The sequence below is a fragment of the Panthera leo genome, chromosome D3, assembly GCF_018350215.1.
Source record: "Panthera leo isolate Ple1 chromosome D3, P.leo_Ple1_pat1.1, whole genome shotgun sequence".
NCBI classification, from domain to species: domain Eukaryota; kingdom Metazoa; phylum Chordata; class Mammalia; order Carnivora; family Felidae; genus Panthera; species Panthera leo.
Genome location: NC_056690.1, coordinates 18,569,488 through 18,595,316, shown reverse-complemented (window position 1 = coordinate 18,595,316; position 25,829 = coordinate 18,569,488). Strand labels below are relative to the sequence as shown.

General features: G+C 53.1%; 1 protein-coding gene across 1 annotated transcript; it reads left to right on the top strand.

Moving 5' to 3' along the window:
* The first annotated feature begins 18 nt into the window (after positions 1 to 18).
* On the top strand, positions 19 to 23,849 carry LOC122203675 (glycolipid transfer protein). The gene is made up of 5 exons (XM_042910673.1): positions 19 to 229; positions 16,766 to 16,824; positions 17,858 to 17,991; positions 20,685 to 20,835; positions 22,694 to 23,849. The coding sequence occupies exons 1-5, from the start codon at positions 127 to 129 to the stop codon at positions 22,874 to 22,876; spliced, it is 630 nt and encodes a 209-aa protein (XP_042766607.1). The 5' UTR covers positions 19 to 126; the 3' UTR covers positions 22,877 to 23,849.
* The last annotated feature ends 1,980 nt before the right edge of the window (positions 23,850 to 25,829 follow it).

Sequence of the window (25,829 nt, the reverse complement as noted above, 5' to 3'; positions counted from 1 at the left end):
ACGCTGGCGTCCCCTGAGTCTGCGGCGGGCGTCAGTGACGGCCCCAGCGCTGACGGCGGCGGCCCGGGGGGCGGCGTGGACGCCCGCGGCGCCGGCTGGGGCATCACCGCCGGCCTCGACCCCGAAATGGCGCTGCTGGCCGAGCACCTGCTGAAGCCGCTGCCCGCGGACAAGCAGATCGAGACGGGGCCCTTCCTCGAGGCGGTGTCCCACCTGCCGCCCTTCTTCGGTGAGCAGGGGTGAATGGGGGAGCCAGCCCGCAGCTCTTCTCCGGAGCGCTCCCAGATGCACCCGAACCCCCTTCTCCCGAGCATCCTCCAGCCGTCCCTCTCCCGGACACCCCAGATCCTATTTCCCCAGGCACCCAAGACCCCCTTTCCTTACAGGCACCCCAGGTTCTCCCTCTCCCGGACACCCCCAGATCCTTCGTCTCCTCCAGACACTCCACTCCTTCATCTCCACCACCTCACACTCCGCCGTTTCCTTAAGATGCCCACCCCCCTCCCGCGCGCCAGTTCTCCACTTCCTTGGGCTCCCCCCATCATCCCTCTCCCCCAGACACCCCTGACACTTCCAATCCTCCCATCTTCCCGAAAGCATCCGCCCCTTCAACCCCAAATCCTGTATCCCTCACCCTATCATTCCCTTCTTGCTTTTCAGAGTGGCTTTCAACTCCCTCCCCTTAAAATAACCCTCCCATTCCATAAGCCCTCTCTTTTCCTTGCATTCTCCAGCCTCCCCCTCGCAGGTGTGAACCCTTCTTCCCTCAGAATTCCCCCATTCCAGATCAAAGACACCCCACCCCTGCACCAAGGGAGGAAGGACGAGGAGGGAGGTTTTGAAGAGGGATTCGCGAAACTCTGGCACCCCTTTCTAGGGGGAACCACCTAAAGTGTTTCCTCCATTTAGAACAGGGGTCAGGTCAGGGGAAGCTGCTTTGTGGGGTGACGTCAGACACAGAGTGCTTGGCATGGGCTCTGGAAGAAGACCCCTGCCTCATATGGCAGGTCCAGGAAGGCTGTGGGAGCGTGAGGAAGGCAGTCGCTAAGCCAGTTTCAGAGCATCTTTCCTCACCTCCCTGAGCCCAGCCCAGGCCCTGGATGGAAAATGGGAAATAGAAGACAACACCACCCGCCGCTGCCTTTTGCCTTTCGGGTCCTGGCTAAAGGTGCAACCTGACCCTTCCATGTGGGCTTGCCCTGCGCCTTGCCCTGCTCATTCACTCGGTGGCCTTGCAGGAAGATACCCATCCCCAGGACAGAGTTCGGCTGTAACCCACAAACTGACAGAACCTTAACACTGACCTGGGGCTGAAGAGATCTGGCACACGGACAGCCACTCCCGTTACCCCTAAGTGGGTGGTCCCCATCTGTGAAATGGGTTTGCTGATCTCTCAGGCTAGCTGCGAGGGGGTAAATGTGTGTAAAGCTGTGAGGCCTTAAATGCCAAATGGATCTTAGCTGCGGGGGCAGCAGTTATCGCATCAGTTCCTTGGTCCAGTTTTGGTTCCTTCACGTAGTAGATGATTAATCAGGGTTTGAGTGAGTGCAGTCACCTGGTTCGTATGATCCTCAGACCTGGGTTAGCAACCCGAGAGCAGGGTCTCGGACTTTTATGTCCGCAGCTGCACCCTCAGTACCCAGAACAGTGCCTGGCACATAGTAGGTGCTTAGTCCATCCTCATGGAGTGCCTGAAATGTTCTTATCGGTTATCTCAGTGTTGAAATAACACTGACTCTCCAGGCAGGGGCTTGGGAACTCACTGGCTTTGGCACCGAGGAACTTTTTATTTGCATGCCTCCCCCCACCCCCCACCACCTCTTGTTCTGTGAACATTGGCAGGACTCAGCCAGCTTGCCCTGGACAAGGATTCAGAATCTGTTTAAGCTAATGGTTCTCCACTGAGGGCGGTTTTGCCCCTCAGGGGACAGCTGGCAATGTCTAGAGCCATTTTTGTTTGTCACAGCTTGTGCGTGCGTGTGTGTGTGTGTGTGTGTGTGTGTGTGTGTGTGTGTGTGTGTGTGTGTGTTGGGCGGGGCTGGGGGGGGTGGCGTGCAGGGAGGTGCTGCTGGCATTCAGTGGGTAGAGGCCAGGGATATGCCGCAAAATACCTTACGATGCAGAGGACAACTTCACCACAAAGAATTGATCCAGCCCCAAATGTTTGCCTTGTCGAGGTGAGAAACCCCAAGTTAATCTCTTTATCTTCGGCAAAGGTGCCCGTACTACGGTTCTGCAGTTGGGGGGACCCTCACCGGATGCGATCATCTGGCTGCTTTTAGAGGAGAAGGGACGGTGGCCCCTGGAGCCAGCAGGGCCAGGATGCCAGGGCTGAAGAGCATCCCCTCCTCCCTTCCTCTGATCTGAAAGGACCCTTGTCTTTGCTGTGAGCCATGTGCCGTGGGGCAGCACATCTGTTGACAGAGGCCCCACTTATACAGAAGCCTCCGTGGGTTGGCCCACACAGAATAATTCTTAACCCTCTTAAAAGAAAAAAATGTGATAATCCATTTTGAACCATTTTGCTTGTCTGGGAGAAGAGTTTCTCCTGAGGATTTCAGTTTTAGGAGGATGCTCCCACCAGTGGCTTTTCTCTGGGACTCAGGGGTCCGTTGAGATCCACCATGGGCTCTAACACAGGGGCTCTGTCTCATCTTGGGGGCGTGTGGTCACCTGGATGGTCCGGGTGGCTTGCGTGTGTCTTCTTGAATGGGGCAGGTCTGGCTTAGTGGATGCAAGAAGTCTGAAATAGGTTGTAGCCACGCTTCCCTCTAAATCAGGGTCTCTCCACCATGGCACGGCTGACGGTTGAGGCAGGATCATTCTTTGTGGTGGGCGCCGTCCTGTGCATTTAGTGGCATCCCTGGCCTCTACCTACTCGATGCCAGTAACACCTCCCTCTCCCCAAGTTGGGACAATGACTTGTGCGAGGAGACAAAATCTGGTGTGAGAACCACTGTTCTTCATATAAATAGGGCAAAGGGCTGAAAGCTGTTTTGTTTTGCTTTAAACGTTTATTTATTTTTGAGAGAGCGCAGGTGGGGGAGGGGTAGAGGGAGGGGGACAGAGGATCCCAAGCAGGCTCCTCTCCGGCAGCAACGAGCCCGATGTGGGGCTCGAACTCACGAACTGCGAGATCGTGATCTCTGAGCCGAAGTTGGGAGCTCAGCCGACTGAGCCACCCGGGCGCCCCAGAAAGCTGTGTTTTTAAAAAGTATTGAATGCTGTAAGGAAGATCTGTGTATCGAAGGAAAAACTTTGCAAGAAGAAATGATAAATAAAAATCTCTCTGTCATCTCTTGAGCACTTACGATGTGCTAGTACTCTAATCCTCTCAGAACCTTTTGAGGTCGGGTTTTTTGGTTTGCTTGTTTTTATTTTGAGAGCATCTCTGTTGACATTCCGAAATACTTTCCTATTGGACTCATTTTTGTCCGTCTTAAGGGAAAATGCATAAGTTGCTTTTTTCCGCCCACTATATAGCATGACCATCTTCCCATGCCTGTCACCATTTGTCACAGCTGCTTAGAATTCCTTTGTTTGAATGTGGTCACTTTAATTAACCAGTCCCCTGCTGTGGGCCACGCACATCACTTCTCTCGTGGTCTGCTCTCGTAAACAACTCTCGTAAACAACACTGCAGTGAACATCCTCGTATGTGTTTCTTTGTGTACTTCTTTCATTATTTGTAATTTTTAGAAGTGAAATTGCTGGGTTGAAGGATGCGAAAGCTTTTAGAGCAATCACATTTCTTTCACTTTTGTCGGGTGTGGTTTGGGACAGAGTTGGTCAGCCCGGGTGAATGCTGATTCCTCGGGCTGCGGGTCTGGTGTGGCTTAGAGCGTCCACATCTTGGGCTAGCCCTTCGTCCTTATCTCTGGCCTGAACCTCTGGCGTGGTACAGGCTTTACTATGTCCACTTAGAGTCCAGCCCCTTGTCCGGCTTCTTTCTCCACCTTGACCCAGTAATTGGATCTCATGTCTGAGTGATCAGCTTGCGACTGACTTCTGTGAGGCTTGCTCTCTCATCTTTTAGGTCAATTATGCAGCAATGTTCTACAGTACTAACAATTAGAGGGCGGAGGCAGTGGGAGAGGGGGAGGGAGAGACAGGGATGTCATTTCATCTGGTCACTCCCTGCCTGGAAGCTTCGGTGGCTCCCTATTACCCCACCTTGAAATCTGTGTTGTAGCCTCTCTGGATGGCTTGCAGCCCCACGAGTGGTGCCGTGCCATCACTTGCCTCTGCCTGGCACACCCCTCCTCCTCTCCAGCCTACCACCTTCCTTTGGCCTGGCTGGGCTCCGCTTATCCCTACGGGAAAGTCACCTCTTCCGGAAAGTCTTTCCTGACTCCCTTAGACTACCACAGAACCTATCACATTCTGTGACTTTGAGCTATTTCAGCGCCTGGCCCCAGGTGAGCTGGTGATATTTGCTGAGTGAATGCTTTTGGTTCCATTCCCATGTTTTTTTTTTTTGTTTGTTTTTTGTTTTCTGGGTTCTTTCTAGAAGAAGTTTTGCTTTTCTCTCTCTTTCTGAATTAAAATACATAACTCACGGGGCGCCTGGGTGGCTCAGTCCGTTAGGCAGCCAACTTCAGCTCAGGTCATGATCTCAGGGTTCGTGAGTTCGAGCCCCACGTCGGGCTCTGTGCTGCCAGCTCAGAGCCTGGAGGCTGCTGCAGATTGTGTGTCTCCCTCTCTCTGTCCCTCCCCTGCCCCCGCTCTGTCTCTCTCTCAAAAATAAATATAAACATTAAAAGTTTTTTTAAATAGTAATAAATGAATAAATTTGAAAAAATATGTAACTCATAAACCGTACCCATGGCAGACATGACATTATTAACCAGTCACGATACCGCTCTCTCCCTTCTAGTCTAGACACAGCCTCGGTGTTTTTCTTAACACGCTGTTCCAGGTCTCTCGGACGTGGTGCATGAAGCCACGCCTGTCTGTTCTCACTGTTTAGGGAGAAACTGAAGATGCAGAAGCTGAAGGGAATGATCTCCATCTCTCAGTTCTTGACATCCACTTTCTGGGGATGATTTTTCTTCCTTCAGATCTCTTATGTCATTAAATGGACGTTCAGAGAATCAGGCCTTACAGGTATCTGATGCTCATTAAATAGTCGTAGGGGAAACCCCAGAAAGAGTGATTTCCCATCCCTTTGGTTCAGTGTTCGCTCTATTTGTGGGGGGAGGGGGGGACAGTGGCAGCCCAGAAGGACAGAATTATCTTCTTGTTATACAGCCAGAGAAACCGAGGCCCAAGAGGTTAGGTGACATGCCCAGGGTCACACAGCCAGGGGGCAACCAATGGAGCCCAGCCACAGCTCAGGTCAAACCAGAACTCGGGCCTCAGGCCTCAGGATTCCTTATGCAGTGGTCTTGGCCATGTGCCTGCTTGCTGTCCTGGCTTCCTGTCCGGCAGAGGAGAAACCCCCTTCTGCCCCGCGTGGAGCCACCTGCATGGTCACTAAAGAGTCCAGGGGGCACAGTGACTGGTTCAAGATGCCGGAACCCGCAAACCAGATATGCAGCTTTCCTCCCGGGTGTTTGCCTCGTAATCGGCCCTCCAAGCTGGGCCCGTAACCCTTGCTCATTTGAATGCAAATTTGAATGACTGGGATATAGAAGTCACCCAGTCATCCCAAACAGGTCAGCTTCTCCTGTAATTGGAACATGGCGTTAACCGCCTGAGAACCAGCCCCCTTAACACCCCTTGGCCTGGGAGTAAGAAGTTCCCCTTCTTTGAGGGAAGTTATCTGCCCCAGGGCAACAAGTACCTTCTGGGACTCGGGACCACCTATCAGATCTCTGCGGTGTTTTGTTTTTTAAGTTTATACAAGTTTTAAAGCTAATATCGCAAGAAAGATGAGCAAGAAACTGGATTGAACCGTCTTACTCTAGCAGCTTAGTTATCATTTTGGTTGAGTGTCTGTTGAAGGCTGGATTCTGTAGGGACCGGACATAGACTGTATGCCTGTGAGGGACGCTTTTAGAGGAAACTGTGTCCCTGTGGGAGGAAGAAGCCAAAAATACACTTTCTGCAATTGGGTTTTGCAATTTCGAAACTGCCAGGAGACTCTTACTGGCTGGTAGTGCCTTTGCAGGTAGTGGGTGGGGGCCCACTAGACTTTAGGAGCACCTACTGTGTGCCCGATGTCCTTCTGATGTGTCACGCTCATGATCTCACCTGGCCCAGGGAAGATCTGAGTGACCCCTGTTGAAAGAGCTGCCGCTGACTCCTGTGTTAGCCGGTTGTGTCTGTAACAGCTGTGAGTTGGCTGCTTTTGAGGCTCAACTGGGAGAAGTCACTTTGAACTTGGGTCCGCTGTCTGCTGAAGGCCTTGCTCTGAAAATCATAGGTAGATGAATGGGAAGAAACACGGGCCCTGGCGGCAGGCCGAGCCCACGCGAGCTTGAGTCCTGGTTCCACGGTGCCAAGGCTGTGTCCACGCCTAAGTTCATCCCCTCTCTAGGCCTCCAGCCCCGACTGGGCTTGGCCTCCCAAGAAGGATGGAGGTGACCTTCCCAAATGATTTTGGTGCTCAGCGCCCAGAATCGCTCCATCTTTGCCCAGATAGGACGGATGGCCTCAGGCCTTCAGACACTGCCACACAGCCCTTGGGAAAGAAACAAAGATTTCCAGAAAGAAGCTGTCTCTCCCATCTGTGGGTCTGGGGACCGACGGCCAGGGCTGGGGCCAGCTGCTGGTCTGAGACCGCTCCAGCACCCTCATTTATAACATCCAAAGACCAGCGCGGAGCACAGACCACCGGTGCCCGCCTGCTTTGTCCTCCAGTGACTGCGAGTAGATCCTCCTCGTCCCCATGTTCAGAAAAGTCTGGCCCTGAGGTCAAGGACTGAAGTCTGGCTTCTGCTCCCAGAGGGACTCAAATGGAGAAGTAGGAGGGAAAGTGTCCACTCTGTCTCTTGCTAGCTCACCCAGGCCTGCCTCACCTCCAGCACAGGGCTGCTTGGAGGAACAGTGCCCCACTGCGAATCCCTCAGGGGCAGAGGTCGGGCCCTCCCGGGGCCCAGCAGTGCAGCCGGCAGAGCGGCAGAGCGGAGTTGTCCAGAGGTGTCGACCTGAAAGGGAATGGGAAGAGCGAGTGACAGAGGGCTTTGTAAAATATAACGCACGACCCTGATCACAGCTAGCGTGACTCCTGTCTTGAGTGGCGCCCACGTGCCGAGCTTTGAACGAGCCTCTGTCTCATTTCTAAGCCTTCTCATGACCTTACGAATTCGGAAGGAGTAGCACCATTTTACAGAAGAAGAAACCGAGGTTCCGAGTGGGGAAGGGAGGTGACCAGGTCGGCACAGCTGGGAAGTGGTCCACGGGGCTGAGAAGTGGGCTGGCCCTGTGATAAGGGAGGGCAGCACTCAAAGACCCGGGAGGTCTTACTCCGGGCAGAAGTAGCCCCGTTTCTGGCCCTTCCACGCTGTTTGGGAGTGGGGGAGGGGAGTGCTAGGAAATCCCCATCTGGCCAAGCAGCGCTGGTTTCAGTGAGCCACCCAGAGGAGCTCTGGTCTTAGGTTTCATTGTTTCAGTTTAAAAACGCCTGGGTGGATGTTCACTCCTTTTGTTGCTTTCTTACAGTGTTACTTGTGTCGGGGGCTTTTTTTTTTTTTTTTTTTTTTTTTTTTTTCTCTTTTTGGTTAGCGTGTTAACTGTATCTGAGCTTTTAAGTCATTACAGCTGATCCGCCCTCTCCAGGGTCCTATAAAAACCAGCCAGCTCACACTTTCCTGTGCTCGGAAGTGATTCATTTTCTGCCGTGCTGTTCCCCCAAGCTCCCTCACTCCACTCTCGTCTGAGAGCCCGTTTTTTTTTTAATGGTCTGGAGTACATTTGAAGTCCTTATTTTATGACAGGAGGTTTCCTGCTAATTGTATCCATATCCATCAGTAGGCTCCACTTTCTCTCCTCCCTCCCTTACTCTCTTTCTTCTGTGATTTCTTAGTCATTGGGAGCCTTCTTTGGATTTCCTCTCTGAAGAAAAGCTTTGTCTGTTGAGAAAGATGAAAATGATGTTATAAATAATAATAATAATAAGCATAAAGAATACTTTCTTTTTTCCTGAGCATTTACTAGGTGCCAGAGACCGTGCAAAGCCCTTTAAAGAACACCTCGTTTAAGCCTCCCAGCGACCCGATGAGGTGAGGTCCTGAGGTGGGGTCCGTTGTCGGCCTCGTTTTACCAATGAGGAAGCCGCGGCTCAGAGAGGTTAACTGATTTCTCCCAGGCCACACAGCAAGTAGAGAAAAATGAGTTTCCCAGCCACATCCCCACTTCAGGGGTGGCTTTTGTTGAAGGGGACAACTGTGGACAAAGGGAGTTGGCATGCCATAGGGGTGATTTTTAATTTATAACCAGTGTTTTGGATTGGCTTTCTTTTGTTTTGTTTTTAAATATTTATTTTTGAGACAGTGGGGTGGGGCAGAGAGAGAGAGAGAGAGAGAGATGGAAGAACCAAAGCGGGCTCTGCGCTGACAGCAGAGAGCCCGACATGGGGCTCAAGTCCACGACCCACGAGATCGTGACCTGAGCTGAAATCAAAGAGTCAGGCGCTTAACCCTCTGGACCACCCGGGTGCCACAGGATTGTTTTGTAAACATCCTTTCCTCTTTAGACAGTAAAAATTTTAAAAACGACAATTCACACAACAATAAAATGCCTTATCTCGAGGAAGTCTTAGTTTTACGAAGGTGGGCATTCTCAAAGCAGGCCTTAGTATAGACTGAGCCGTCACACACACACCACATACCTGTGGATTAATAAATGATTCACTTCCATCGGCTGTAATTTGAGTTCCTCCCATTATCGTCCTCGAAAAGCCAGGACCTGTAAAGTTAATCTGCCTCGTATCTTTAGCAATGGAACCTAATTATCCAGCTACTGAAAAAAAAAAAAAAAAATTCAGTTTGAAATAGAACCTTCCTAAACCAGGCTCCTAGCATCAACGACACAGGCATCCTGTTCTTCCTTTTTGAAGTAAGTATTGGTTGGGGTCGGGGTTTCCATCCTGAATCACACAGGCTGAAAGCAAAGCCTTGTGTCTGAGAAGAGGAGTGCTTTTTATTCCTCTGCCAAAATTATTCCTGAGATGGAATGAGAGGGGGGTCCAGGCAGGGCAGTTCAGTCGCCCCGTTGCCCAGTGTCCGGCAGGTGTCGTGGGGAAGCTTGCATATGTGCTGTGGTCGTGCTCAGAGCGTTCGTAACAACTGTTGCTTTCCAACCACGTTGAAGCCGGAAAAAGCAGAAACGAGTCTGATTCTGGGTGACATATGGTGACTGATGGCTTGTGGGGCATTCTGCTCTCTGGGCAACCTCCTTATCTGAACCCTGGTGAATCCCAGGTAGGAGGTTGTCCAGCCAGAATCGTCACGGAGGTCCTGCACAAAATGCTTGACCTTGAAGCTGACCCCCTTCATTATTTGTTTCCCAAGTATCTAGCAGAATGAAAGCGCTACAGAGAAAGCAGGAGGGAGTGGTGCTCCTTGCCTGTCAAGAGCAATTTCTTTTCAATTAGGCAACTTGGTCCTGAAAACCTGAAAATGCCACGTAGAGCCATTTAGTGAAGGGTTCAGGGGGGCCTGTGAGGTTACTGGCTCACACCTTTATCATAATTCCTATCATCGATGATGGCCCTATTTAGAAAACCGTGTGTGGCTTGGTATACGAAAGCAGGGACATTTGTGTTACATTTTGATGCGTTTCATCCAGAGTGGTTGAACCAGAGAAGGTTGGGGCATTCGTTACATTAGACAGCTAAAAAATATTTCGCCGTTTTAATTTTATCTTCTTTTTATTGTCAAGGTAAGACATTTTGTTGTTCTATGTTATGCCATTTTTCTATCAGGTTCGGCTGTTTCTTATTGATTTATCAGAGCTCTTTACATATTAAGGATAATTATCTTTAGTCTATGGTTTGTTTCACAGACCAGCCCTCCGACCATCAGTTTGTTGTTTGCCTGTGATTGGTGATGGGATATCTCCTCATGCCGCATGTAAGAGGTTTCTGGGTTTTGTAATCAGCTTTGTGGTATTTTCCTTATGCCTTCTGGATTGAGTAGCATGCTTAGAAAAACCTTCCACACCAAACAGAAGTGGCCATTTGCCACATATTCCAGATAACCAAGGCTTATTTAGAATCTGTGCTCATTAGGAGTGGTCCTATGGAGTCAGACGTTGGAGTTATAGCTTATTCTTTTCTTTCTTTCTTTCTTTCTTTCTTTCTTTCTTTCTTTCTCCCTCTTTCTCTCTCTCTCCCTCTTTCTTTCTCTCTTTCTCCTTTCTTTCCCTTTTTCTTTCTTTCTCTCTCTCTCTCCTTTCCTGTTTTCTTTCCCACTCTCTCTTTCTCTGTCTCTCCTTTCTTTCTTTCTCTCTCTCTCTCTCTCCCTCTTTCCTTCTTTCTCTCTCTCTCCTTTCTTTCCCTTTCTCTTCTTTCTCTTCTTTCTTTCTTTTCCTCTCTCTCCCTCTTTCTTTCTCTCTTTCTCTCTCTCTCTCCCTCTTTCCTTCTTTCTCTCTCTCTCGTTTCTTTCCCTTTCTCTTCTTTCTTTCTTTCTTTCTTTCTCTCTCCCTCTTTCTTTCTCTCTCTCTCCTTTCTCCTTTCTTTTTCTTTCTTTCTTTCTTTCTTTCTCTCTCTCTCTTTCCCTTTCTCTTCTTTCTCTCTCTCTCTCTCTCCTTTCTTTCCCTCTCTCTTCTTTCTTTCTTTCTTTCTTTCTCCCTCTTTCTTTCTCTCTTTCTTTCTCTCTCCCTCTCCTTTCTTTCTTTCTCTCTTTCCCTTTCTCTTCTTTCTTTCTTTCTCTCTCTCTCTCCTTTCTTTCTTTCTCTCTCCCTTTCTTTCTCTCTCCCTTTCTTTCTTTCTCTCTCTCTCCCTCTTTCCTTCTTTCTCTCTCTCCTTTCCTTCCCTTTCTCTTTCTTTCTTTCTTTCTTCCTTTCTTTCTTTGTCTCTCTCTCCCTCTTTCTTTCTCTCTCTCCTTTCTTTCCCTTTCTCTTCTTTCTTCCTTCCTTCCTTCCTTTCTTTCTCTCTCTCTCTCTCTCTCTCCCTCTTTCTTTCTCTCTCTCCTTTCTTTTTCTTTCTTTCTTTCTTTCTTTCTCTTTCTCTCTTTCCCTTTCTCTTCTTTCTTTCTCTCTCTCCTTTCTTTCTTTCCCTCTCTTTTCTTTCTTTCTTTCTTTCTTTCTCCCTCTTTCTTTCTTTCTCTCTTTCTTTCTCTCTCTCCCTTTCTTTCTTTCTCTCTCTCCCTCTTTCTTTCTCTCTCTCTCCTTTCTTTCCCTTTCTCTCTCCTTTCCCCTTTCTCTTTCTTTCTTTCTCTCTCCTTTCTTTCTTTCTCTCTCTTTCCCTTTCTCTTCTTTCTTTCTCTCTCTCTCCTTTCTTTCCCTCTCTCTTCTTTCTTTCTTTCTTTCTCTCTTTCTTTCTTTCTCTCTTTCTTTCTCTCTCTCTCCCTCTTTCTTTCTTTCTTTCTTTCTCTCTCTCCTTTCTTTCCCTCTCTCTTCTTTCTTTCTTTCTTTCTTTCTTTCTTTCTTTCTTCCTTTCTTTCACGGAGAAAGAAACTTTCACAACTTCCTTTCTCCCTGGAGGTAAGATGAGGAACTAGGAAACCATCCAAACCCCCTCCCTCCCTTTTGGCAGAGGGCTTCTGGATGGCATTTTAAAGAGCCTGTTTGCTGACAACAATAAAAACCAACTTGGAGGTATATCTGCAAAACTGGTAAAACAAGAAAGGTAATTTTGGGGCACGGCTACATTCCGTAGGAAAGGTAAGGCTGGGTAGTGTCACAGTCTGCCCAGAGCAGGGGCCAGCCTGAGTTTAAACTATTCAAAAGGCCACCATGTGCTTGGTGATTAAAATCATCTTCTGGTTTTCCTGTCAGAGTACTCTCCTTTTTGGTGAGTTCACCTGGCTGGGAACATTCTAGAAAGAAAGGTGAGGGAGAAGTGGAACCAGCCCTGGTTCTGTAATTACGTCTGAGTGCCTGGCTTCCTCTTTGTGACCCTAGGCAAGTCCCTTGACTTTTCTGGGCGTGGTGGCCTTGGACGGCACCAAAGACAGACAAGCCTGGAACATTCAGCAGGTCACGTTGAAGCAGGTTTCAGCCTCAACTGCGCCTGCACACGGCACCTGTGGGCTGCGGACAGTGAGGGACCTGAGCCCGGCACGGTTAAGTCACTCGTCCAAAGTCACAGACCTGGGACCTGAACCCAGACCAGCAGACCTCAGAGCACCACACCGCCTCCTCCCTGCTCCCAGGTGCTCCGAAACTGACCCCGACGTGCGCGTCTCTGTGTGCACAGAGATGCCTCTCCTGCTGGAAGTGGACTCTGGGGTCAGCCTCCCCACCCCTCTCTCCTGGGGTCCGCCCACTCCCCCCCCCCCGACCCCCCGCCGTCCCTCTCAGCTCCGCCTCCGCTCCCCGCTCCAGAAGTACACGTAGGCCCTGCATCCCTGCCCTCCCCAGTGGAGCAGAAGCCGTGTCCCTGCCTGGTGGCCACGGCACACAATAGCCACTGCTCCCAGGGCCCGGCTCCTGCTGACCACAGCGGCCTCGTGACCCGCACAGCGCACTGTCAGGAGAACGCGAAACAAAAAGCCTTTCTCCCTGCCACCGGGGCAGGACTGCTCAGAAACTGCACAAGAGCTCTTTTCAGAGCGGAGGAGGCCAGATAACATTTTTCTGCGTCTCTGAAATGCATGCTCGATGACCTGTGTCACTGGGACAGGCCGGTAAACCGCCCGTGGGTGGTTGGCAATGACTGGTTCCGGAGCCCCGGGTCTGTACGTTCTCCCATGGAAGGTTCTCCTCGACTCGGCCCGTAGCGGGGAAAACGATCACACGCGGACCGAGCGCTCAGTTGGCACGTATGATGCCTCCGCACGTCGCGCAGCCCGCCCGGGCCGGTCTTCCTACGTTCTCCTTTATCAGAGAAACTGGGGCCCCATCCCCTCCCCGTATTCTCCGCCATCTTGGTGGTATGGGTGCCTCTAGAACCATGCGTCGGGTCAATCGGCACCACCAGTGGGTGGATAGAAAGTGGGACTGAGGGAAGTTTCCACCGTCGGGCCACTCATTCGTGCCACGCATGCTGGGCACAGGGGGCACAGGGCGGGGGGGGGGGGGGGGGAGGGGGGGCCCAGGTGACCAGGTCCCTGCCCTCTCAGAACTCAAGTCCAAGGGGGAGATGGGTGGTAAATAGAATGACACGTGGAACCACAAGCACCATGAAACGGACTCGGAAAAAAAGTAAAAGGAAAAAATACGACTTTATGAGCAAAAAAACCCCCACAAAAAACACAAGCCCTGACTTTTCCCCCAGCATGTTAAATGCGACAAGTTTTTTCCTAATTTTTAAATGTTTATTTATTTTTTGAGAGAGAGAGAGAGAGACAGACAGACAGAGTGCAGGCAGGGGAGGGGCAGAGAGAGAGGGAGACACAATCCAAAGCAGGCTCCAGGCTCTGCGCTGTCAGCACTCAGCCTAATGTGGGGCTCAAACCCACGGAACCGTGAGATTACGACCTGATCCAAAGTCGGACACTTAACGCACTGAGCCACCCAGGTGCCCCGACAATTTTCAAACATAAGGTAAAATTGAAAGAATTTTAACAGTGCATATTTGCACACCCACCACCTGCATTCTGCCATTAATATTTTACTGCACCTGTCTATCCATCCATCAGTTCCCCCTGTATCTTTGGACATTATGCGTTTTTGGAGGATGAGGACATGAAGCCATCAGCCGGAGCTGAGGAGCAGTCAGTCCCCATGCAGCACATCCAGGGGACCCGCCTGGCCCCTGTGAGGGTCAGCATTGGTGACCCCTGGCTGCACAGTCAAGAGGGAACAGTCGCTGCGACTGGCTCGCTTGCATTACTATTTAAGTCCGGAACGCCTTGTCCTTTGCGGCAGCCGGTAGTAACGTGCTCCAGGGTTAGCAGATTCCACCACCGTCCCTGCTGGATGAAGTCAGTGGTGCGTCAGGCAAGATGAAAGATTGGGATGGGGTAGTTTGGGAGGCCGTCTGGACCCCCAGCCCAGCACCTGGGAGCCGCACCTGCATGGCCCCCTGGAAGGCGGTCTGGCCCCACAGGCACGGGAGAGAAGCCCAGTGGATGACAGAAGGCTGGCCAGTCAGCCTGAGGATTCTGTGCCTGAAGCCTGCCCTGGGCCTGACGAGGGGCCTCAAGAAGGCAGAGGATAGAGGGATGTGGGTACAGGCCAAGCGTGTTCCCGTTGGGCAGAGATTCCTCAGGGCCTGTGGCTTCTGAGCACAGCTGGCTGACGTTTGCAGGACCACGGAGCTTGAAGTCGTGAACGTGGTCAAAATCCATCTTATTGAGTTGGTGCACCGGGCACTCTGCTAAATGTGTCCAGTACATGGTTTTTTAATTCCCGTGACAGTCCTATGAGTTAAGTACAATTACTGCCCCATTTGACATGAGAGGAAACCGAGGCACCCAGGCGAGGAGACTTGCTCAACTGGGGTGTGGCCGGGGCAGGATTCAAACAAACCCCATCTGTCTGGATGCCTTCCCCACTTTCTTTCCACTGGCTTCTGGGGTATTTCATTTATAGTGTCTAAAGCTGTTTCCCCAATGCACCTCTTTTAACAGCTGTGCTTGGACTGTTCCACATGGCTGGCCAGGTGTGCCGGGTCACCTTGGGTGGAATTCAGTCTGCAGCTGCCCCTCCCCCAAGCCTCTGCTCCCGTGCGGTCAAGGTGGCGTGCACACGGAGGCCCGTGCCTGACCTGCCGGGCGAGGAGAGTCTGGCATGTCCCTCCCGTGGGTACCCACGGTGGCCTGCTCGGGCGTCTGTGTCCCCGGGGCCCTGTGGTCTCTGGACACAGCAACGAGGGGGGGAAGAATGTGTTGGGGGAGCACAGCTGGCTTCAGGCTCTGAGGGTGAGGGTCGTGCTGAACCTGCTCACGAGGGAACCAGCCATTCCCTGCGTGTTTCCTCCATGCCAAGCCCTCAGCAAGAGGCTCTGACCTGTGGGGTGTCTCAGGTCCTCACGACAGTGCCAGAGGGTCACAAAGGAGGGAAAGGAGGGGGGCAGGCTGCTCAGAGTCCCAGGCCCCGCCCATTTCGAGGTCTGCCTTTTTTTTTTTTTTTTTTTTAACATTTTTTATTTTATTTTTGGGACAGAGAGAGACAGAGCATGAACGGGGGAGGGGCAGAGAGAGAGGGAGACACAGAATGGGAAACAGGCTCCAGGCTCCGAGCCATCAGCCCAGAGCCTGACGCGGGGCTCGAACTCACGGACCGCGAGATCGTGACCTGGCTGAAGTCGGACGCTTAACCGACTGCGCCACCCAGGCGCCCCATCGAGGTCTGCCTTTCATCAACTCAAAGGTGTCAGTGGCGGGGCGCCTGGGTGGCTCAGGTGGTTAAGCGTCCAACTCTTGGTTTCTGCTCAGGTCACGGTCTCATGGTTCGTGAGTTTGAACCCGGAGTCTGGCTCTGTGCTGGCATAGTGCAGCCTGCTTGGGATTCTCTCTCTCTCTTCTTCTCTCGCTGCCCCTCCCCCACCCGTGCTCTCCCTCTCGCTCGCTCTCTCGCTCTCAAAATAAATAAACTTCAAAAGCAAAGACAAAAACGGTGTCACCAGTAACACCAAGAAGGGAAAACCCCCTCCAATTAAGAACATTCCGATTGCAGACATAAGCAAAACGTGTGCCTTGGAGGTGGGTTCTTTCAAGTCCTGCCCGCGGCATCTCTGATCGGTCCTGCTGCCCCACTGGCTAGATGGGAAGGCTGAGGCCAGTGCCTGCAGAGCAGGGTGGAGGTTGAGCCGGCGTCCCTCACGCAGTGTTAAGTGACTGGGACCCCATTGCTGACGTGTTCTCCCGGGCTCTGAGGCTGGGTCTCCGAACCGTGGAGCCTCTGCGTCGCCAGTTTCTTTCTTACAGGCTGGTGAATGAGAAGGTCATTAAAAAAAAATTTTTTTTAATGTTTATTATTTATTTTTGAGAGAGAGAGAGAGCATGAGCAGGGGAGGGGCAGAGAGAGAGGGAGACACAGATTCGGGAGCAGGGGCTCCCGGCTCTGAGCTGTCAGCACAGAACCCAATGCGGGGCTCAAACCCATGAAACGCGAGATCATGACCTGAGCCGAAGTCGGACCCTTAACCGACTGAGCCACCCAGGCGCCCGAGAAGGTCATTTTTAATCAATCTGGCCCTTCTGCCTCATAAGATTCCTCAGACTGGTCTATTAGCAGTGATCCGCCTTGTTGGCCAAGAGGGCTTTCTCAGAACATTATTTCTGCAAGGTACCGTATACAGCTGTGCTGATCAATAAGGTAGCCACCGGCCACGTGTGCTATTTACATTTCAATGAATGAAAGTCAAGTAAAATTACAAATTCAGTTCCTCAGTCACACCACATTTCAAGTGCTCGGTAGCCACGTGGGGTCTATATTAATGCAGATACAGAACATTTCCATCACTGCAGAAAGTTCTGGGCAGTGCTGTCCAAGAACAAAGGGCGCTGCGGATAAAAGGATTTGCCCCCTAGATATTCCAGTTGGATTTTAAAGGCTCTGACAAGTCCTGCAACAAGAAACTGGTCTCACCTGGAGCCCACCGCTCCAAATTAACTCGCCCACAAGCCTTCTTACCACCTATAAACAGCTCCGCTCATCCCTAAACACACCAAGTGAACTGCCTTCCTGTTCCCAAGCGTCTGTGGCCTATGGAGTTCCTGAATCTCCTCCTTGTTGGGAATCTGAATCTTTCTTCTGGTTTTGTCCCCAGATTGCCTCGGGTCCCCAGTGTTTACTCCCATCAAGGCAGACATAAGTGGCAACATCACGGTATGTACTTGGCCCAGCAGCCACAGCCCGGAACCTCCACTGGGACTGTGAACCTGCATTAGTCACCAGTGCCCTGCTCCTGGCCGCAGGCTCCCCAGGTTGAGGAACAGGAAGGAGACGTGGAAAACAGGCTTGGCCCCCAGGTCATCTGGCCCAGGGCTCTTGGTGCTCCTTTGAAATCATATACCCCGCAGTCACAGCCTGACGGGGATGACAGTCTGAAGGGTTGACCTGGGAAGGAACCTCCTGGTTCTTGTATCCACCCCGACCAAATAAGAAGTAAACTCCGAAGTCCACGGGTGCATTGGCTCGGCCCTTCCCCCCTCCCCATTCCTGGGTCATCCCCTGGACTGCCGTCACCCAGCCACTGCCCTTCTCCCCGTGAGGATCCACGTACGGCCCGGCCTGCCGCTTGGCCACGCTGGATTGTCTCATTTTGTCAGCCCAGCGGCCCTTTGAGGCTGGTCTGTCGTTATCCCCATTTTACAGACGAGGAAGCCGGGGCTCGGCGGGTGGAAGGGCTGACCTAAGGTCACACAGCAAGGAAGGAGCGGAGGTGGGATTCAGATCCAAACTGCCTGGCTCCGATTCAGGAGCCTTGTTCCCGGACATCTTTGAATCCCAAAGCGACCGTCCACTTCCGATGCTCAGGGTCTGAGGCGCCATCGATCGTGGTTGGCGAGCATGGACCCTGGAACCGGTCTATGCCGGATCCCGCTGCCAGCTATCCCTTCCCCTGTCTGAGCCTCGCTTTCCCCACTGCAAACGGGGATCATGACAGCAACATCAGGACCACTGGGAGGATCAGTAGAGCAGCGCCCACAAAGGGCTTTGCCAACCCTCCCGGCTCACGGAAGGTGCTCGGTAAACGTGAACAGTCATGGTAGTTACTGTCACGTAGTTACCGGCACAAGCCCCTGCTGCTGGTGCTGGCGCGGGTGGGAAGGAGAGGGGTGCTCCCCGACCAGGCGTGGGGGACGGCCGTCCGTGGGGACGGCCTTTCCAAGGGAGAACCCCGTGTGCTCTGTTTCAGAAAATCAAAGCTGTGTACGACAGCAACCCGGCCAAATTCCGGACCCTGCAGAACATCCTGGAGGTGGAGAAGGAAATGTACGGAGCAGAGTGGCCCAAAGTGGGAGCCACGCTGGCGCTGATGTGGCTGAAAAGGTGATGGGCTTGGGTGGCAGGGCGTGTGTGGCCGTGCAGCCCCGGGGGCCCTGCTCTGCAGACTAGGAGTGTCCAACCCTACTGTTGCCCTCCGAGGCCACCCCCGTTCCTTTCACGTGTGTGAAATGCTGAGAAAAAGTGCCCAAAGGGCCAAGGCCCCCCTGCTGGTGATGCTCCCTTGTTCCAGTCCCATCAGAGGCATAGCAAGTGAGTGCATACTCTAGATGTCGTTCTAATCATTTTTTTTACGTCTGATAGTATTTCGTGTGCTGTGAGTTAGGTGTGGTGATCATCCCCATCTCACAGGGGGAGGCCACTGGGGCTCTGGAGGCCAAATAATGTGCCCAGGTCACAGGGTCAGAGCTGGACCCCAATGGCCAAGCACGGTTGTGCAGGTTGTACGCTGCACAAAGGTGTCCTATCTAGGGCTGGTTGCATCATGCACGTGCCAGGTTTGACTTTATGGGAGCTTCTTGACAGGAATACGGCATCTTGAGGAGAAGGCACTCTCTCTGATTTGCACAGAATTGTCCCATGGGCTGGAGGCAGGGTACCCTGATAGGGGATTTGAACCCAGACAGTCTTACCCCAAACTTGAGAATGCTCATAATCACTATATATATATATATATATATATATATATATATATATATATATATATATATATATACATACATATATATCATCCTTCCAGCAGATACTTGACCCCACATCCAGTTGTTCTCATCTCACAGATAAGACCACCGAGGCTCAGAGAACCCGGGCAGTTGGCTGGCTGAGCTCACACAGCTCTCTACCAGCCACAGAATTCTCCTTTAGCTGTGTAGACACCACTGGCAGCTGCCATGAAGCCAGGCACATACTCCGCCCCACGGATGTTCCTAGTGTTGCCCTCTCTTGGGCCTGGAGTCAGGAAGGGTGCTCCTCCCCTGTGTCTCTCCCCAGCCCCAGCCGGCCGCGTCTCCCCACCACATACTTCTTCGGTGAAATGGAACAGAGAGAGTCTCCCACCTGGAGGGCGCAGCCGAGGACGTCAGGGGGGTGGGTGGGCTGCAGTTAACACCCTCACAGCATGTTTTAGGGACCACCCTCACCCACTTTTGTCTCTCGGTGAGAGACTCACAGGCCTGGGTGAGGCCTGCTCCCTGGTTCATCCATCGGCAAGTTCTGCCGGTTTCTTAGGAGGAGCAAGGCAGATGGTGATGTTCAGCTCGGTTAGATTGTTCGTGTCCCGATCAGACATGGGCAGAGCCGGGTGACTGGGAGGGCGGGTGAAGGGAGATGCCAACTGGCTGAGCACATAATAAGCACCTGCTGTGTGCTGGGCCTGTGGGATGCCGCATCGAACAAGTGGGGTCCCTCTTCAGATACCACAGCCTGAGTAGGGTATCTGGCTGGTGGGTGCATCCTGACAGCAGGGTAGCAGTGCCTGGAGCAGAGAGAGGTCAGGGAGGTCTTCCTGGAGGAGAGGTGCCAGGCAGAGTCTCTGGGACTGAGCAGGAGGGTCCCAGGAGGACGAGGTCTTGGAGAGGTGGGAGGGCAGGAGAGACCCGGTGCCTGCTAGTCTGGGAGGGTCTGGTCTCACAGGTTCTGGATGTGAGGCAGGAGCAGGGAGGGACCAGGTGGGATTGGACAGAGGTGAGTCCCAGCCTGATCGGGGTGCTGGGGAGCCACCGAGGGCCATGAAGGTGTTCAGCCACAGGGTCAGATGGTACCCCATCCCGGCTGCTGGGTAGAGGGCGGTCATTAGGGCTGTGGGGAGGCAGGGGCTCAGCAGAGGTGGCCGAGCAGGACGGGGCTGGGATTGTCCCCTGGGCTCAGTCCCACAGCCCAGGCTGATCCCTGATGGTTAAGGGCTCTGATTCAGGTATGGAGGACTTCCCTTTACCTCACAGGTGACAAAGAGACCCTTTAGTCCCAGTGCTCCTGCCCCTAAAAGCCTCCCCTCATCCCCCGCCAGCCTGATCCCCACCTCTCTGCAGGGAAGGAGCAGAGCAGCTCATCCCGGGACTCCGGGGGGAGAGGGAAGGATGGGGAAGGAAGGAGTCGGGCTCCGGGGTCAGACAGTGGGGTTCACATCCTGGCCTTTGCCTGAGCCTTTCGGGGGTGCCTCGATGTTCTCCTCTGTGAAACGGGCAGGTTGTGCCAAGCCTAGCCTCCTGGGGCTGAGGGAGCCGGAGATGAGATGCCGTGCATTCAAGGGCCTGGAGGAGGGGCTCAAGCGGCCACGGGAGGGTGTAGACAGTGGCTCGGGTCGGTGGTGAAGGCGGGGCGTCCAGGCACAAGGCGGGCCGGTCAGTGTGTCCATAGTCCGTGGTCCGCGAGCTGACGCGTGGCGGGGGCTGGCCGCGTGGACACAGAAGTGGGCAAGGCAGGCCCAGACCCGGCCTCGTAGACCTCGCAGCCCGGCGGGGAGCGCGGCCAGCGGCCAGCGGCAGGTCTCCTCTGGACAAGGTGCCCGGGAGCCGCTGCGCTGAGCCGGCCGGTCACGTTACACGTAAGCGGGGTCGAAGCTACCACCTGAGGAGTGACCACCACCGGGAGCGTGTGTGCGCGTGCGTGTGTGCGCGTACCCGCGGCTCAGAGCGGGCGCTCGGGTCCAAGTGCGTCAGGGTCTGTGCAGGGGTGTGCCGGCGGCGTGGCGGGTCCGAGCGCGCCCGGTCCTGAAGCGCCGTCTCTCTCCCGGGCCGCAGGGGCCTCCGCTTCATCCAGGTCTTCCTCCAGAGCATCTGCGACGGGGAGCGGGACGAGAATCACCCCAACCTCATCCGCGTCAACGCCACCAAGGCCTACGAGATGGCCCTCAAGAAGTACCACGGCTGGATCGTGCAGAAGATCTTCCAGGTGGGCCGGCCCCCCTCCTGCCACGGCTTAGCCGTGGCCCTGGGCGACCCGGTTGGGCCCAGCTGGGCCTATTCGGGCTGAGGCTGGCTCACGCAGGGGCCCTGTCACGTGCGCTCGCCCAGCCCCACCTGTGGCCGCGGTGGGTGTTGCCAGAGCTGCTCCGTGCTGTTTCCGTTGAGTGTCCCGTGACGCCTGACCGGGGGGCTGTGGGAGCAACCCTGGCGGAGACTCTTGAAGACCGAGGGTCGCTGGCGGGCAGGCCTGTTTGGCCCCTTGGATTCTGCCCGGATCCTCACCCCGGGAAGGGAGGGGAAGAAGGGCTCCTGTACCCACCGGGGCATCTGCTAAAGAGACGCGGGTCCACAGGGCTCTTGGTGGCTTACGTTGGGGTGACATTAGCCAGGGTTTCTGCAAGTGGGGCTTCAGCACCAGCCTGGTTGCCTGGGGGCCCCCAGGATCGCCAGCTGAGAGGCCCATCGGGAAGATGTCAGGAGGTCCTTGGGGTGCCCCCCATGCTGTCTCTGGCTAACTCTCGTCTCTTGGCCCCTCGTCTGGCCCAGCCTGTCCTGGCCACCCTCCCCTGCAGCCCATCCCCTGTCCCCTGAGAACCGGGGTCCAACAGGCTGGTCTCTTTCCCACAAGGCACAGGCTGGGTCAGGAGCCAGTCTGGGTACAGGCAGGAAGAGCTGGGCCACCCCTGGTGGCCCCCCAGGTGGCACCCCTGGCTGTCCCCCCTGGTGGGGCTGGGGGCAGGGCCCAGGTGGGTGCCATGAAGCCCTGCTCCCCCTCCCCCACTCTGTGTTGCCCCCTACAAAGTCCTTGCAACCCGCACCTGAGTGATAACAGCATGTCCTGTGTGCCTGGCCCAGGGCGGGCTGCCCACACATTCTACTCTTCACGAACGCACATCCTCACCTCCATTTCATAGATGAGGAATCTGGTGCTCAGAGAAGTTGGTTAATTATCTCGCTCAAGGTCACACAGTAAGATGCGGTCTGGGATTCCACCTCCCTGAGCCTCAGCATCGTCATCTTTCAAATGGTCATAAACTAGGCCTCACCTCCAAGGGTTGTAGTAAAGATTAAAAGAGTTAATATGTACAAAGTGCTTGGTGCCTGGTTTACACTCAGTAAATCAAAGCTTTACTGCTGCTGTTCGTATGGATGATTTTATTATTTATAGCCACCCCAGCCTGTCTAACTCCTAGCCTAAGCTTCTGACTCAGCTGCAACCTTTTCTTTCTGGCTCTGCAATTCTGCGCGTTACCTGTTCTCTGTACTTTTCAAGTGTCAGGGGAGCCTTGAAATTTAGGGACGTGTAGCCCCACCCCCCCTGAAGGAGAAAAGAGGCCCCCGTCCATGTCAGCAGCCCTCTCCCCTGGTCCGAAAGTGCGGTCTCTGAAGAAGCAGTCCATCTTCTCCAGAGCAGGGGACCCAGAGGGAAGCGGCTCGTCCATGCTGAGCACCTACTGTGTGCCTGGTGCCATGCTGAGTACTTTGCACAACCTCCTTGATCCTTACGAGAGCAACCTGATGCCCGTGGGTGCCATTATCATCCCGATTTTACAGATGAGGAAACTGAGGCTCAGAGAGGCTAAGTAACTTGCTCAAGGCTCACAGCTAGTCGGCGGCACAAGCTGGAATTTGAACCCAGGTCTGTCTGTCCCCGAAGCTGGTGTCCTTCCTGCTGTCCCTCACGGGGGTAGAAGGGAACACACATCTCCCTCTTCCTTTCCCTTCCGACACCATGAGTAGCAGGGACCTCGGGGACACCCCCTCCCAGAACCCCACTGTGCCCCGCCTGGCGGCCCCTGCTGGTCCCCTAACTCTGTGCCCCCTCCCCTCTCGCCCGTCTCAAGGCAGCGCTCTACGCGGCACCCTACAAGTCTGACTTCCTGAAAGCGCTCTCCAAGGGGCAGAACGTGACAGAGGAAGAGTGCCTGGAGAAGGTCCGTCTCTTCCTGGTCAACTACACGGCCACCATCGACGTCATCTACGAGATGTACACCAAGATGAACGCCGAGCTCAACTACAAGGTGTAGGCACGCGCACCCCAGCAACCGGCTAACCCGAATCACTGTGAATCAAGCTGGCGGGCCGCCCGCACCGGCCCGCGTGCCCCCACCCCGGAGCGGCCCAGAGTCCGGCCGGGGTCTGCAGGGGCTGGGCGGCCCAGGTTTTTATTTTTAAGTCATTTTTGGGGGTTTATCCTCACGGAGCAATAAATAACGATCCTACTTCCGAATCTCCTTTGAATTTCACAGCAGCACAGACTGACTTTATCCCTTCATTTCAGTGTGGGAAAGATCAATTAATGTTTCTAATCAAGTTCTAAGGTTTGTTTTGTTTTTTTTTTTCTCCCCCCACGCGGAGCATAACTCTGGGGGAACTGTGTGTCATACCCCTCCCTTGAAAAAGAAGCATGTGTCCTTAGGATCTGGCTGAATGATGTTTTGGGTATTTTAAGGACCATGAGGAGTTTGATCTGAAATTACACAGAGCCCCGGTTGTGGGATTTTTTTTTTTTTAAAGCAAACTGGCGTGTGTTCTCATGTGGTTTGCACAGCCCGACCTCACAACAGTCATTAAAGATACTGCTCTTTCTTACTGTCTTTTGCCAGACAGTTTTTTTATAGCCGAAAGCAACCAGCAAGCCTTTGATGGCCACGGGAAGGGTTATTTTAAAGCTATCAGGCACAAATGAGTGGCCCTATGTGACTATATTTGCATTTTTCTGCATAGTTATTTTCTTCAGGGACAGCTTTTCCAACCTAAGAAACTACCTACTGTGTGAACTCTCTCAAGGGGGAGAGGATGAACCCTCCATCTACTGAGACCCAAGAAAAATGCCTCGCTGCCTTAACTGTCCTTCTTGGCGCTAAAAAGAGCTGTATTTTTTAAAGTGTTGGGGCGAACAGAGCAGCCCCAAGAGAATTGATGTGTGTTAAAACCCACTGAGGAACAATTGGTGATTTTTATGCAGAGACTAAATGATCCTTAATAAACAAATCTCTATTTTGGAATCACCTTGGTGTGCTGGTTTTGGTTCTTGATCCCTTTCCCACCCCCCTGCTTCTGGATAAGAGGTTACAACTGGGGACCAGCCAGGGCCCTGCTTTCTGGCCTCCGTGGTTTACAAAAATAGAAGTGGTTGCCACATTGAGAAACTGGAGAAATTTCACACACAAATCTTGATTTCTAGCTTCTTTAGAAGAAAAATCAGACTGCGTGGCAGGAGCTGAGGAATAATTGCCCCCTTGGCTGGGTAGGACAAGTGGACAAATATATTCTCCATTTTGCCCCAGTCCCTACCAATCCCTCTTGCCTCCCTAACCTGTGACCTGAAGTTATTCGCTTGCTCGTAGGCTGATGCTTTTTCTGATACTTGGGTTAAATGGAGAGAGAATCTTTGTTTTACTTCATTCCTGCTCCTACAGAGTTGGCAGTCTAGTGGGCAGGATGGGCCAGTAAATCAATAGGGATGATACAGAGTAGTCCGTGCCCAGAGGGTGCCTGGGGCCACAGATGAGGGGCCGCATCCTGGGATGCCTCTTAGAGAGTCATGCCTTGCCCTGAGCCTCCATGGAAGCGGTGGGGTGGGAAAGAGCCTGGCAGAGGAGGACGGCAGGGGACGGATGCTCCAAGGCATAAGCGAGACACCCAGGGCAGGCTGTGTGTGTGTGAAATCATGTGATGAAGGGATATGAACTTGACCCTGAAAATTATGGAGCACCTTCAAGGGTCCTTGTTCAATCAACCAGGTAACCAGTTTGGAAGGCTGCCTCTCGCACGACCAAGGGATGGACGCCCGAACTGAGATTTCTACTGTCTCTGATTTCATTATATTTTCCAGTGTTGCTGGTGGTAGGAATGCTACTGGGCTTTCCAAGCTCCAACTGCTTTTTAGGCTTTTTAATTCTGCCACAACTAAAAGGAATTCTGCGTCTTCATTTTAGAAACAACCTTTCTAGGGGCGCCTGGGTGGCTCAGTTGATTAAGCGTCCAACTTTGGCTCGGGTGATGATCTCACAGTTCGTGGGTTTGAGCCCCACGTTGGGCTCTGTGCTGACAGCTCGGAGCCTGGAGCCTGCCCCTCCCCTGTTCACGCTCTGACTCTGTCTCTCAAAAATAAACGTTAAAAAAATAAAAAACAGCCTTTCTTGGGGTGCTTGTCTGGTTCAGTTGGTAGAGCATGAGACTCTTTTTTTTTTTAAATTTTTAATTTTTTTTTTTTTTTAACATTTATTTATTTTTGAGAGAGGGAGAGACAGAGCATGAACGGGGGAGGGTCAGAGAGAGAGGGAGACACAGAATCTGAAACAGGCTCCAGGCTCCGAGCTGCCAGCACAGAGCCCGACGCGGGGCTCGAACTCACGGACCGCGAGATCATGACCTGAGCCGAAGTCGGACGCTTAACCGACTGAGCCACCCAGGCACCCCTTTTATAAATTTTAAAAAAAATTTTTATTTATTTTTGAGACAGAGACAGAGCACGAGTGGGGGAGGGGTAGAGACAGAGAGGGAGACACAGAATCTGAAACAGGCTCCAGGCTCTGAGCTGTCAGCACAGGGCCCGATGCCGGGCTGGAACTTGGGAACGATGAGATCATGACCTGAGCTGAAGTCAGATGCTTAACCGACTGACCCACCCAGGCGCCCCCGAGCATGAGACTCTTGATCTTGGGGTCGTGTGTTCGAGCCCCACAGTGGGGATAGAAATTACTTTAGAAAAAGAGAGGCTTTTCTTCGTGTCTCTGACATAATACGACGGGACCGGAAAGGCAATGTGTTTGTGGAAGGTCGGCATTTTCCCAGGCCAGCCTCCTTCACTCCTGGCACCTGCTGGGCCCCAGGGGGCACACTGGGTGCCCAGAGACAAAGCCAGCAGTGCATCCACGTCCTCCCATTTCGTTTTTGTCAAAGTGGGACTGATTTCTGCCCCGGGGCCAGGGAGGAAGGAACACACATTGAGCGCCTGCTGTGTACCCGGCCCAC

Bases quoted from the DNA above. Each gene is read 5' to 3' on its own strand.
- LOC122203675 (XM_042910673.1), top strand. From the start codon at position 127: ATGGCGCTGCTGGCCGAGCACCTGCTGAAGCCGCTGCCCGCGGACAAG. The intron at 16,825-17,857 runs GTATGTACTTGG...GCTCTGTTTCAG, and splicing joins ACATAAGTGGCAACATCACG to AAAATCAAAGCTGTGTACGA. The intron at 20,836-22,693 runs GTGGGCCGGCCC...GCCCGTCTCAAG, and splicing joins TCGTGCAGAAGATCTTCCAG to GCAGCGCTCTACGCGGCACC.